This window comes from Carcharodon carcharias, chromosome 17 (assembly GCF_017639515.1).
Source record: "Carcharodon carcharias isolate sCarCar2 chromosome 17, sCarCar2.pri, whole genome shotgun sequence".
NCBI lineage: Eukaryota > Metazoa > Chordata > Chondrichthyes > Lamniformes > Lamnidae > Carcharodon > Carcharodon carcharias.
This window is the reverse complement of record NC_054483.1, coordinates 35887781-35900275: the sequence shown is the minus strand read 5'-3', so window position 1 is coordinate 35900275 and position 12495 is coordinate 35887781. Positions and strand designations below refer to the sequence as shown.

At 48.3% G+C, this 12495-nt stretch overlaps 1 protein-coding gene across 2 annotated transcripts in view; it reads right to left on the bottom strand.

The window, feature by feature from the left end:
• Window positions 1-12495, bottom strand: part of unc93b1 (unc-93 homolog B1, TLR signaling regulator) — a 77400-nt gene that overhangs the window by 51898 nt on the left and 13007 nt on the right. For both annotated transcript variants that reach the window (XM_041209038.1, XM_041209039.1), the window contains 4 exons: window positions 12324-12477; window positions 8760-8921; window positions 6418-6547; window positions 2193-2286 (listed from right to left, as the gene is read on the bottom strand). In XM_041209038.1, coding sequence (XP_041064972.1) covers window positions 2193-2286; window positions 6418-6547; window positions 8760-8921; window positions 12324-12477 — 540 coding nt within the window. The remainder of the gene's footprint in view (window positions 1-2192; window positions 2287-6417; window positions 6548-8759; window positions 8922-12323; window positions 12478-12495) is intronic.

The window sequence follows — 12495 nt, the reverse complement described above, 5'->3', positions numbered from 1 at the left end:
CTGTATTCCTGAGTGAGAGAGAGTGGGTGTAAGAGAGAGAGAGAGACAGACTCAGAGAAAGCCAGTTTCTCTCTCTCTCTCACACACCCACTCTCACACACTCGGGAATAAAGAGAGACAGACACAGAGAGCCAGTGTGTGAGAGAGAGGGAGAGAATGTGAGTAACAGAGAATGATGGAGATAATGATAGAGAAATTGAGAGAGAGAGAGGGAGGGAGAGACTGGCTCTCTCTGAGTCTGTCTCTCTCTCTCCGAGTGTGAGAAAGGGAGAGCAACAGAGTGATAGAGATAGTGAGAGAAAGAGACTGGTTCTCTCTGAGTCTGTCCCTCTCTCCCTGAGTGTGTGTGTGAGAGAGAGACAGAGAGTGAGCGTGAGAGTGAGAGAAAGTGAGTGACAGAGAGTTAGTGGATATGCGAGAGTGCGTGTGTGAGTGCCAGAGCGCATGTGTGAGAGCGTGAGAATGTGTGCGCGAATGAGATTGCGTGTGTGAGAGTGCAAGTCTGCACGTGCAACAGTATATGTACCAGAGCGCAATGGTGCATGTGCGAGAGTGCAAGTGTGTGTGTGCAAGGGTGCATGTGTGAGAGCACCTGTGCAAGACCATGTGCGAGAATGTAAATGAGTGTGCATGCACAAGAGAGCTTATGTGAGAGTGCAAGAGTGCATGCATGAGAATGTGAATGAGTGTGCAAGAGTATGTACGTGAGTGCCTGTGCGAGCACGTGTGCAAGAATGTGAATGTGCGTGAGTAAGAATGTGCGTGTACAAGAATGCATGTGTGAGAGCATGAGAATGTGTGAGATTGCAAGTGTGCAAAAGAGCGTGTGCAAGAGTGTGCAAAAGAGCGTGTGCAAGAGTGTGCAAAAGAGCGTGTGCAAGAGTGCACGAATTCATGTCTGAGTGTGTGCAATAGCGTGAGAGTGCGTATGGGAAAATGCGAATGAGTGTGCAAGAGTGCCTGTGTGATAGCATGAGAGTGCATGTGCGAGAATGTGAATGAATGCGCAAGAGTGCGAGTGTGCATGTGCGAGAGTGTGGGTGTGCATGTGTGAGAATGCGATATTGCACGCACGAGAGTATGGTGTGTACAAGAGTGCCTTGTGAGAGTACATGTGTGAGAATGCGAATGAGTGTGCGAGAATGCATGTGCGAGAGTGCGTGTATGAAAGTGTGAGTGTGTGAGAGTGTGAGTGTACAGGAATGCCTATGAGAGTGTGGGTGTGCAAGAATTCATGTGTGAAAGTGTGAGTGTGCAAGAATACATGTGGGAGAGTGTGTGCGTAAGTGCAAGAATGTGTGTGCAAGAGTGTGAGTGCACATGCAAGGGTGCAAGTGTACAGGAAAGCAAGAGTGCGTGTGCAAGAGTACGTGTGTGTGCGTATGCGAGTGCGTGCGCGAGACTGCAGGTGCAAAAGTGTGTGGAGTGCGGAAGTGAGTGTGCAAGAGTGTGAGTGTATGTGTGCGAGAGTGCAAGAGTTAGTGTCCGTGAGTGCGAGTGCATATGCGACAGTGTGTGTGTGCGTCTGTGTTTGAGTGCTTGTGTGTATGCGTGCGTGACTGAGAGTGTGTGTGTCTGTGTGTGAGTGAGTTTGTAAGTGTGTCTGTGTGGGTGCATCTGTGTATGTGTGTGTGTGTGTAAGGGCAACTGCGTGTGAGTGCTTGTGTGTCTGTGTGAAAGTATTTGTGAAACTGTATGAGTATGTGTGTCTGCATGCGTGTGACTGTGAGAACATGTGTGTGTGAGTGACTGTGAGAGTAAGTACATCTGTGTGTGTGTGTGAGTGCATGTGTGCGCGAGTGCATGACTGTGAGTGTTTCTGTGTGTGTGTCTGTGCATGCAGGCTTGTGCGTGTGTGCATCTGAGTGCTTCTCTTCTCCCCCTCTGAATTTCTGAGTGAGCTTGTGTAAATGTGTGTGTGGGTGTTTCTCTCTCTCCCTCTATGTGTATCTGTGAGTGTGAGAGGGAAAGTATATATGCATCTGCCTGTGCATGTGGGTTTGTGTGTGTTTTTCTCTCTCTCTCTCTTTCCCCACGTATCACTCTATTTCTCCTGTCTCTGTTTCTGTGTGTTCTCTCTCTAGCTTTCTCCCTGATTCACTCTCTCTCTTTCACTCTCTCTCTCTGCTTTATTCATTCTCACGCTGCTTCTGTCTTTGCATGCCATTAGAGTAAAGTAGGAGGTCTCTTACCACAGTGTTTGACAGCAGACAGCGTGTGATTCGGCTGGTACAAGTACATGTTCAGGAAGAAGGTCATTGGCATCTCAGCGCCAACGAAACTGAGCTAAACCAGGAGAAGAGAGACAAGGTTGGATCAGAATCCAGGAGTGCGACCAGGAGCGGAGGAGAGATGCTTCGATCAGAATCCAGGAGTGAGACCAGGAGCAAAGGGATGGTCAGGTCAGAATTCAGCTGGATGAACTTAAGATTCACTTCTGTATTTTGCACAGTGTGTTCACTGGAATGGTTACAAGATAGAAGGAGGCTATTCTGCCCATGCTGTGTCTGCTGGCTCTCTGAAGGCATAGCTCCCCAAGTACCACTCCGCAGCTTTCTCCCCTAAGCTCTGCAAAGATTTCCCTATTCCGATAATTATCTAATTCTCCTTTCAAAGCCTTCATTGTCCCTGCCTCCCCCATGTTCTGAGGCTGTGCAGTCCGTATCCTAACCAGCCACTGTGTGTAAACATTTTTCACAAGCTGTCATTGCTTCATTTTGCAATCACCTTCAATCATTAGATTTAACCTTATAGATTTGTTCACAATCCTTCTACCAATGGGAACAGTTTCACCCTATCTACTCTATCCAGACTCCTCATGATTTGGAATTCCTGTATCAAATCTCCTTCAACCTTCTCTTCTCCAAGGAAACAGTCCCAACTTCTTCAATCTATCATCATAACTGAAGTTCCTCATCCCAGGAACCATTCTCGTGAATCTTGTCTGCACTCTCTTCAGTGGCTTTACATCCTTCCTAAAGTGTGGCACCCAGAACAGGACACAAAACTCCAACTGAGGCCTAACTAGTGACTTATAGAAATTTTGTAATTCTGTCACGGAATGTAGGCTCTGGCTGTGTCAGCATGTATTGCCCATCCCTAACTGCCCATGAGAAGGTGATGGTGAGCTGCCTTCTTGAACCGCTGCAGTATATGTGGTATAGGTACACCCACAGTGCTGTGGGGAGTATTCCATCACATTCCTGACTTGTGCTTGGTGGTGGACAGGCTTTGAGGAGTCAGGAGGGGAGTTATTTACTGTAGGATTCCTAGCCCCTGACCTGCTCTTGTAGCCACAGGCTCAGGCTTTTGTTACTATGGAGATTCTCTTCATCATGGCGAACATTGCAGAGATGCCTGAAAATCATAAGTCCTGCCTCCACAGACAGCTCTTCCCATTTTCACAGTGGTGGTAAGAGCAGGGAGGGGGAGGGGGAGGGGGAGGGGGGGTGTCACATTTTGCACATGCCCAGTTTACGGAGGCAACTGGTTATTTAGATCATCGCTACCTCCACTGAAGTGGGATTTTGGTAAGTCAGGATTGCAAAATGAAGCATGCAGAATAGACCTGTGGAAACTAGGTATGAAATTTGTGGATCATTTGGCTAGCTAGGGTACCTGTTAGGAAAGAGAACGTGCCCCTTTGGATCTGGTCCTGGGACAACTTTGTGGGGGGATGGGGGGGTGTCGATTGTTCTTTGGAATTGTTAAAGTTAGGCATAAATGTGCATAAAAAGTGCATAAGCCTATTACTATCAAGCTAATCAGAACAGTCAACAAATCTGTCAAAATGAACTGTTAGAAGCACCTGTCAAAGGGAGCTCTCATTGTGTTGAGGCATTTAAAACACGTCCTTTAAATCTTTGAAAAAAATGTCTGGACAGTTACAAAATAAAATTACTGCTTGCTATTTCATGCTGTCCATTGACCAAGCCTGAGGGCTTCCATTACTGGATTCGTCCTGCATGACTGATGTCACAACCATCCATCATCACAGTCCGGTGCCTGCTATTGCACAGTTTGATCAACAGCTGTTAGTGTTTCTAGACTCATTGAAGTGGGACTATGAATTGCAATGCTTGTTGTTATAGGGGGATTATGACCTTGAAAGAAGTGTTTGTTGTTAGAAAGCTTTACGTAGCTGAAGGAATGTAAATGTAGTAAATGGTTTGTTTTTGTGAACAAGCGTGTTTTTTCAATATGTTGAAGTCTGCAAGACACTTAGAATTTTATTTCATAGAACTTTAATATCCTTCATTGCTGCGTGGGTCCTGAGGTCTGCCCATGGTAGATACTGGGTAAGTTCAAGGGCAAAGGGCAGTGGGTGGAGGCTGGGTTGGCATGAGCTAGCATAGGGAAGAGGTTGGAATGCTAGGTATGAGGGACCATGTGGAGTACAGGGTGGTGGCAAAGATGGAGTAAGGTGAGTGTGGGGGGAGCGCATGAAGAGTGGAGGGACACTTTACGTTTTAATCCTTCTTTTTATTTTGCAGTGTCAGAGCTCGGAGGCAAACCATTGGCCCAGCCCACCTCTGCACCTGGCAGCGTCCTCCCATCTTCTGGGGTCACACAGCTTGACTCCTGCATCCCGGACCAAAAAGTCTGACATTTGGGCAGCCGTTTTTCAAAGTCGGCTTAGCGGAGCCAGGAATTCTCCCGTGTCTGCACACCCAACAAGGGAGTGAAATTCTGTGCCACAGTATTTATCTGGCTAGTCCAGTTCAGTTTCTGGTCAATGGTAACCCCTAGGATGTTGATAGTGGGGGATTCAGCATTGATAATGCCATTGAATGTCAAGGGACGACAGTTAGATTCTCTCTTGTTGGAGATGGTCATTGCCTGGCGCTTGTGTGGCACGAATGTTACTTGTCACTTGTCAGCCCAAGCCTGGATCTTGTCCAGGTCTTGCTGCATTTGCACCTGAACTGCTTCAGTATCTGAGGAGTTGCAAATGCTTTTGAACATTGTGCAATCATCAGCAAACATCTCCACTCCTGACGTTATGATAGAAGGAAGGTCATTGATGAAGCAGCTGAATATGGTTGGGCCGAGGACACTGCCTTGAGGAACTCTGTGTATACATGTTCACCTGTGCGGAACTTCATTTCCCAATTCTTCACCCACTTTGCCAGTTTATTAATGTCCTGTTGTAACTCCTCCGCAGTATCGACTACCTCCCCCAGTTTGATGTCATCCGCAAATTTTGAAGCTGTACTTTTGATTTCAAAGTTGGAATGCGAATTGTAAATCAGGAACAGCACTGATCCGTGATACACCGCTTGCCACCTTCTGTCATACTGAATAACTGCCCTTAACTCCCTGCGTCTGCTCTCTGTCAGCTTGCAATCCATTCTGTCACTTGTCTGCTGACTCTACGTTCCCTCCTTATTCATTAGTTTGCACTTTATCGAAGACCTTTTGCAAATCTATCACTATTAACCATGCTCTCAACCAGTCCTGCCACCTTCAATGACTTACTCACATGCATATGAAAGTCCCTCTGCTCTCATTTATTTTATATTGTCACTCCATGTTCTTCCCCCCAAAAAGAATCACCTCATTTCTCTGCACTGAGCTTCATCTGCCCCTGTCCATCCATTCCACCACCTTGTCGATCTCCTTCAGAAGTTCTACATTGTCCTCACAGTTCACATGCTTCTGAGTTTTGTATAATCAGGAACTGTGCCCTCCACACCAACATGGGAGATCATTAATATATGTCAGGAAGAGCAAGGGTCCCAACACTGACCCCGGGGAGCTCCACGATAAACCTTTTCCCAGCCCGAGAAACATCCATTAACCATGGCTCTCTATTTGCCGTTACTCAGCCAATTCCATATCCATGTCACGACAGTCCCTTATGTTCCAGGACCACAAACATGGCTCACTCGTCTGCTACTTGGCAAAAAAATGTGGTGCTCCGATCGGAAACAAAATGCCTGGAAGGACAGCGCAAACAGATATAAAAGAAAGGTCCAAAAAGGAATTGGGTAAATACTTGAAAGGGAAACTTTCAGGCTGACAGTGAAAGCAGCAGGGAGTGGAAATAATTGCAGAGTTCATTCAAAGAGCTGGCACAGGCAGGAAGGGCTGAATATCAACGACATGGCTATGAGGTTTTATAACTACATGTCTCACTCACTAACCCAAGGGTCACTGGACAGTGATCAAGAGCAGGAACCGTGGCTGGTTTCCCCTCTCTCTTTAACCCAGGGATCACAGGACAGTTCAGGAGCAGGAACCCTGGCTGATTTTCCCCCTCTCTCTAACCCAGGGATCACAGGACAGTGATCAGGAGCAGGAACCCTGGCTGATTTCCCCCCTCTCTCCAACCCAGGGATCACAGAACAGTGATCAGGAGCAGGAGCCCTGGCTGATTTCCCCTCTCTTTCTGTCTCTCTCGGACCAATCACTTACATTGAAAAAGAAGTAGAAGATTGATTGGAAGATGATGATATATCTGTGACAGGCCCCTTTCGGAGGCCTCTTCTGCTCCTGAACATGTTCCTCTTTGTAATTCACATATTCATAATATTTCTGAGCCATTCTGTAAAGGAAAACAATATCAGCAAATGTTACCAACAATTCCTCACAACCCCATCTTGAACAAGTGTGCGCACATTACACCCAAAAAGACCCCATCAAACACTCCCAGGACAGGTACAGCACGGGGTTAGATACAGAGTAAAGCTCCCTCTAAGCTGTCCCCATGAAACGCACCCAGGACAGGTACAGCACGGGGTTGGATACAGAGTAAAGCTCCCTCTACACTGTCCCCATGAAATGCACCCAGGAGGTAAACCACGGGGTTAGATACAGAGTAAAGCTCCCTCTACACTGTCCCCATGAAATGCACCCAGAACAGGTGCAGCACAGGATTAGGTACAGAGTAAAGCTCCCTCTACACTGTCCCCATTAAACACTCCCAGGACAGGACAGGGTCATTCTTGCACTGGCAGGCAGTGACCAGTGGGGTACCGCAAGGATCAGTACTTGAGCCCCGGCTGTTCACAGTATACATCAATGATGTGGATGCAGGGACCAAATGTAATATTTCCAAGTTTGCGGATGATACAAAGCTAGGTAGGATTGTGTGTTGTGAGGAAGGTGTAAAGTGGGTACAGGAGGGTTTGGACAGACTTAGTGAGTGGGCAAGAACATGGCAGATGGAATATAATGTGGTAGAATGTGAGGTTATCCACTGTGCTAGAAGGAACAGATGTGCAGAGTATTTCCTGAATGGTAAGAGATTAGAAAGTGGAGATGCACAAAGGGACCTGGGTGTCTTGTCCATAAGTCACTGGAAGCTAAGATGCAGCTGCAGCAGGCAATTAGGAAGGCTAATGGAATGTTAGTCTTTATCACAAGAGGATTTGAGTACAGGAGTAGTGAAGCCTTGCTTCAATTGTATAGAAGCTTGGTTAGACCGCACCTGGAGTACTGTGTGCAGTTCTGGTCCCCTTACCTCAGAAGAGATATTATTGCTATTGAGGAAGTGCAACAAAAGTTCACCAGACTTGTTCTGGGGATGGCAGGATTGTCCTATGAAGAAAGATTTGGGAAGCTGGGCCTGTTTTCTCTAGAGCTTTGAAGAATGAGAGGTGAGCTCATTGAAACCTACAAAATACTTAAAGGAACAGACAGGGTAGACGCAGGTAAGATGTTTCCCCTGGTTGGGGAGTCTAGAACCAGGGGGCACAATTTCAAAATAAGGGGCAAGCTGCTTAGATGAGGAGAATGAGATGAGGAGAAATTTCTTGACTCAGAAGGTTGTGAATCTTTGGAATTGTCTATCCCAGAGGGCTGGGAAAGCTCAGTCGCTGAGTATGTTTAAGGTAGAGATTGACAGATTATGATTAACAATAATGTAAAGGGTTATGGGGATAGTGTGGGTAAAAGGCATTGAAGTGTTCGATCAGACATGATCATATTGAATGATGGGACAGGCTCAATGGGCTGACTGGCCTCCTCCTGACCCTATGTTCATAATATCATATACTGTCCCCAACAAACACTCCCAGGACAATATGGAGTTAAATACAAAGTAAAACAAGCTGAGGCTGGGTTGAGGTGTGGTTATGGGAGCGAAAGGGATGGGGCACAGGGCTGTAGGGAGGTGACCACTGATGTGAGGAGGGGATACTCGATGAAGAGCCTCGTTCAAAGCTGGGGGTGGGGGGACGGGCAGAGAGGGGGTGGTACGGGAGAGGGGGAAGGGACGGGGGAGGGGAATATTAGGGAGGGGGAATGGACAAGAGGTGTATGGGCATAGGAGAGGTTCGGGTGGAGGGTACAGATGAGTCTGAGTGATGAGCCTCCCTCACACCTGGTGATGCAAGGGTATGGGGGCGGGGCTTGAGTGCAGGGGAGGGGGTACAGTGGAGGGCTATGAGTGGAGGTTCAGTGTGGAGGGATGGACAGCGGAAGGGTTCAGGGGTATAGCGGAGGGATTTGGATAGGGGAAAGGTTCAGGGCAGGGGAGGGGATATAGCGGAGAGGTTTTGGACGGGGAGGGGTTCAGGGTGGGGAAGGGGAAGGGGGTACAGCAGAGGGTTTCAGGGTGGGGGTACAGCGGAGGGGTTTGGACGGGGAAGGGGTTTGGATGGGGGAGGGATTCAGGGAAGGGCAGGGCAGGGCAGGGGAGGGGTTTGGACAGGGCGGGGTTCAGGGTGGGGGTGGGGTGCAGCGGAGGGGTATGGACAGGAGAGGGGGTACAGCGGAGGGTTTCCATGAGTCTGGGTGAAGAGCCTCCCTCAAACCTGGTGATGTAGTTCCCGACTGCGGCCCAGAGTGGGACGATGGCTGCTCCAATGGCAACAGCCGATGGCACCAGGGTGTAGTATCGCTCCCAGTAATTGGTGGATACGAAGAGGGCATATATTCCGATGGCGAGGAACATCATCCACTTGGTGCCGAGGAATCTGGGATACAGAGGATCGAAATTATTCCAAACAGGAAAAAACAGCAACTCAAGACTGGACAACTATGAGGCGCTGTGGGCCATCAGCAGCAGCATAATTGTGCTCAAACACAATCTGTAACCTCATGGCCCAGCATATCCCTCACTCTAGCAATACCATCAACTCTGGTTCAATGAAGAGTGCAGGAGGGCATGCCAGGAACAGCACCAGGCATACCTAAAAATGAGGTGTCAACCTGGTGAAGCTATAAAACAGGATTACTTCCATGCCAAACAGCATAAGCAACAAGTGACAGACAGAGCTAAGCGATCCCACAACCAATGTAACAGATCTAAGCTCTGCAGTCCTGCCACATCCAGTCGTGAATGGTGGTGGACAATTATAAAAACTCACCGGAGGAGGAGGACCCACAAATATCCCCATCCTCAATGATGGGGGAGCCTAGCAAATCAGTGCAAAATATAAGGCTGAAGCATTCGCTACAACCTTCAGCCAGAAGTGCCGAGTGGATGGTCCATCTCAGCCTCCTCCAGAGGTCCCCAGCATCACAGATGCCAGTCTTCAGCCAATTCAATTCACTCTACGTGATACTAAGAAACGGCTGAAGGCACTGGATACTGCAAAGACAATGGGCCCTGCTAATATTCCGGCAATAGTACTGAAGACCTGTGCTCCAGAACGTGCCGTGTCCCTAGCCAAGCTGTTTCAGTACAGCTACAACAGTACACTGGCACCTACCCAGCTATGTGGAAAATTGCCCGGGTATGTCCCATACACAAAAAGCAGGGCAAATCCTACCTGGCCAATTACCACCCTATCAGTCTACTCTTGATCATCAGTAAAGTAATGGAAGGGGTCATCAACAGTGCTATCAAGTGGCACTTGCTTAGCAGTAATCTGCTCACTGATGCCCAGTTTGGGATCTGCCAGGGCCACTCAGCTCCTGATCTCATTATAGCCTTGGTTCAAACATGGTCCTTTTGGGTTTGCAAGCTGTAGCTAGTGGAGTGCCACAGGGATCAGTGACTTGGATGAAGCGAGCAAGTGTATGGGAGCTAAATTTGTCGATGACACCCAGTGGGGTGGGAAGGTAAGCTGTCAAGAAGAGGTAGAGATTCTGCAAAAAGGATATATATTGATTAAGTCACTGGGCAAAAGATTTGACAGATGGGGTATCATGTGGGGAAAGTGTGAACTCGTCCACTTTGACAGGAAGAACAGAGAAACAGAATATTATTTAAACGGAGAGAGACTGCAGAACTCTGAGGTGCAGAGGGATCTGGGTGTCCTGGTACATGAATCATAAAGTTAGTGTGCAGGGTCAGCAAGTGATCAGGACGGCAAAGCGAATGTTTATTCTAAGGAGAATGGAATATAAATGTGGGGAAGTTTTACTGCAGCTGTACAGAGCCTTGGCGTGACCACATCTGGAATACTGAGGACAGCTTTGGTATCCTTATTAGAAAAAAGATATCATTACACGAGAAGCAGTTCAGAGAAGGTTCGCTCAGCTCATTCCTGGGGTGAAGGGGTTGTCTTTTGAAGGTTGGACAGGCTGGGCCTGTACCCATTGTAATTTAGAAGAATGACTGGTGAGCTTATTGAAACATGTAAGATTCTGAGGGGATTTAATAGGGTGGACACCCGGAGCATGTCTCTTGTGGGAGAGACTACAACAAGGGGCACAGTTTAAGAACAAGAGGTCTCCCGCTTAAGATGGGGAGAATTATTTTCCCTCAGGGGGGCGGAAGTCTGTGGAATTCTCTTCAACAGAGAGTGGGGGCCGGCTCACTGAATTTATTCAAGGCTGAGTTAGACAGATTTTTGATAGACAAGTGAGTTGAGGGTTATGGGGGAAAGGCAGGAAAGCGGAGCTGAGACCACAATCGCATCAGCCACGATCTTACTGAATGGCAGAACAGGCCAAAGGGCCAAATTGACCTCCTGCTCCTAAGTCCCATGTTGTGATGAACAAAACAGCTGAACTCCCAAGGTGAGGAGACAGTGACTGGCCTTGACATCAATGCCGTACTTGACTGAGTGCGGCATCGAGGAGCCCCAGAAAAACTGGAATCAATGGGAATCAGGGGGAAAACTCTCCACTGGTTGGAGTCATACCCAGCACAGGGGATGATGGTTGTGGGTTTTGGAGGTCAGTCAGCTCCACACTGCAGGAGTTCCTCAGGGTTGTGTCCTCGGCCCAACCAACTTCAGCTGCTTCATCAATGACCTTCCTTCCATCATAAGATCAGAAGTGGGGATGTTCGCTGATGATTGCACAATGTTCAGCACCATTCGCGACCCTTCAGATACTGAAGCAGCCCATGTCCAAATGCAGCAAGACCTGGACAATATCCAGGCTTGGGCTGACAAGTGGCAACTAACATTTGTGCCATACAAGTGCCAGGCAATGACCATCTCCAACAAGGGAGAACCCAACCATCGCCCCTTGACATTCAATGGCATTACCATCGCTGAATCCCCCAATATCACCATTCTGGGCGTTGTTATTGACCAGAAATTGAACTGGACTAGCCATATAAATACTGTGGCTACAATAGCAGGTCAGAGGCTAGGAATCATGTGATGAATAACTCATCTCCTGACTCCCCAAAGCCTGTGCATCATCTAGAAGTCACAAGTCAGGAGCGTGATGGAATATTCTGCATTTGCCTGGATGAGTGCAGCTCCCACAACACTCGAGAAGCTTAACATCAACCAGGACAAAGCAGGCCGCTTAATTGGCACCACATCCATAAACATTCACTCCCTCCTCCGCCGACACACGGTGGCAGCAGTGTATACCATCTACAAGTAGCACTGCAGGAACTTACCAAGGCTCCTTAGACAGCGCTGCCCAAACGTACAACCACTATCATCTCGAAGGACAAGGGCAGCAGACACATAGGAACACCACCACCTGGAAGTTCCCCTCCAAGTCACTCACCATCCTGACTTGGAAATATATCGTCGTTCCTTCGCTGTTGCTGGGTCAAAATCCAGGAACTCCTTCCCTAACAGCGCTGTGGGTGCACCTACACCAGATGGACTGCAGCGGTTCAAGAAGGCAGCTCACCACCACCCTCTCAAGGGAAATTAGGGATGGGCAATAAATACTGGCCCAGCCAGTGATGCCCACATCCCAAGTTAGGATAAATTTTAAACAAAGGAAGCTGCACCTCTGCACTGGGAATCCCGCAAGGTGCGGAGAGAGACAGAGAGAGTCCATATGTATCTGCCTGCCTGCATCCATCTCTCTGCCAGCCTGAGCCTCTGCCTGCCAGCGTGCCCCATCTGTCTGTACTCCCACTGTCAGAGGAGGGTGCAATGTGACACAGAGCACAGAAAGATCCCATGCCAAAGCACATTCTAGCAGCTCTGGTGTCCTGGACCCAGCCTCACCTGATGAGGACGGGAGTGTAGAGTAGTGCCACAATTGGGGTGACGTTAATCCCCATCAGCATCTTCTTGTCGATGTCCTCCAGTCCCATGTTCCCATATTTCACTTCACGATAGGTCTCATCGTAATGTAGGATCAACTGCATCTGGAGTAGGCCTGGAGTAAGAGAGAGAG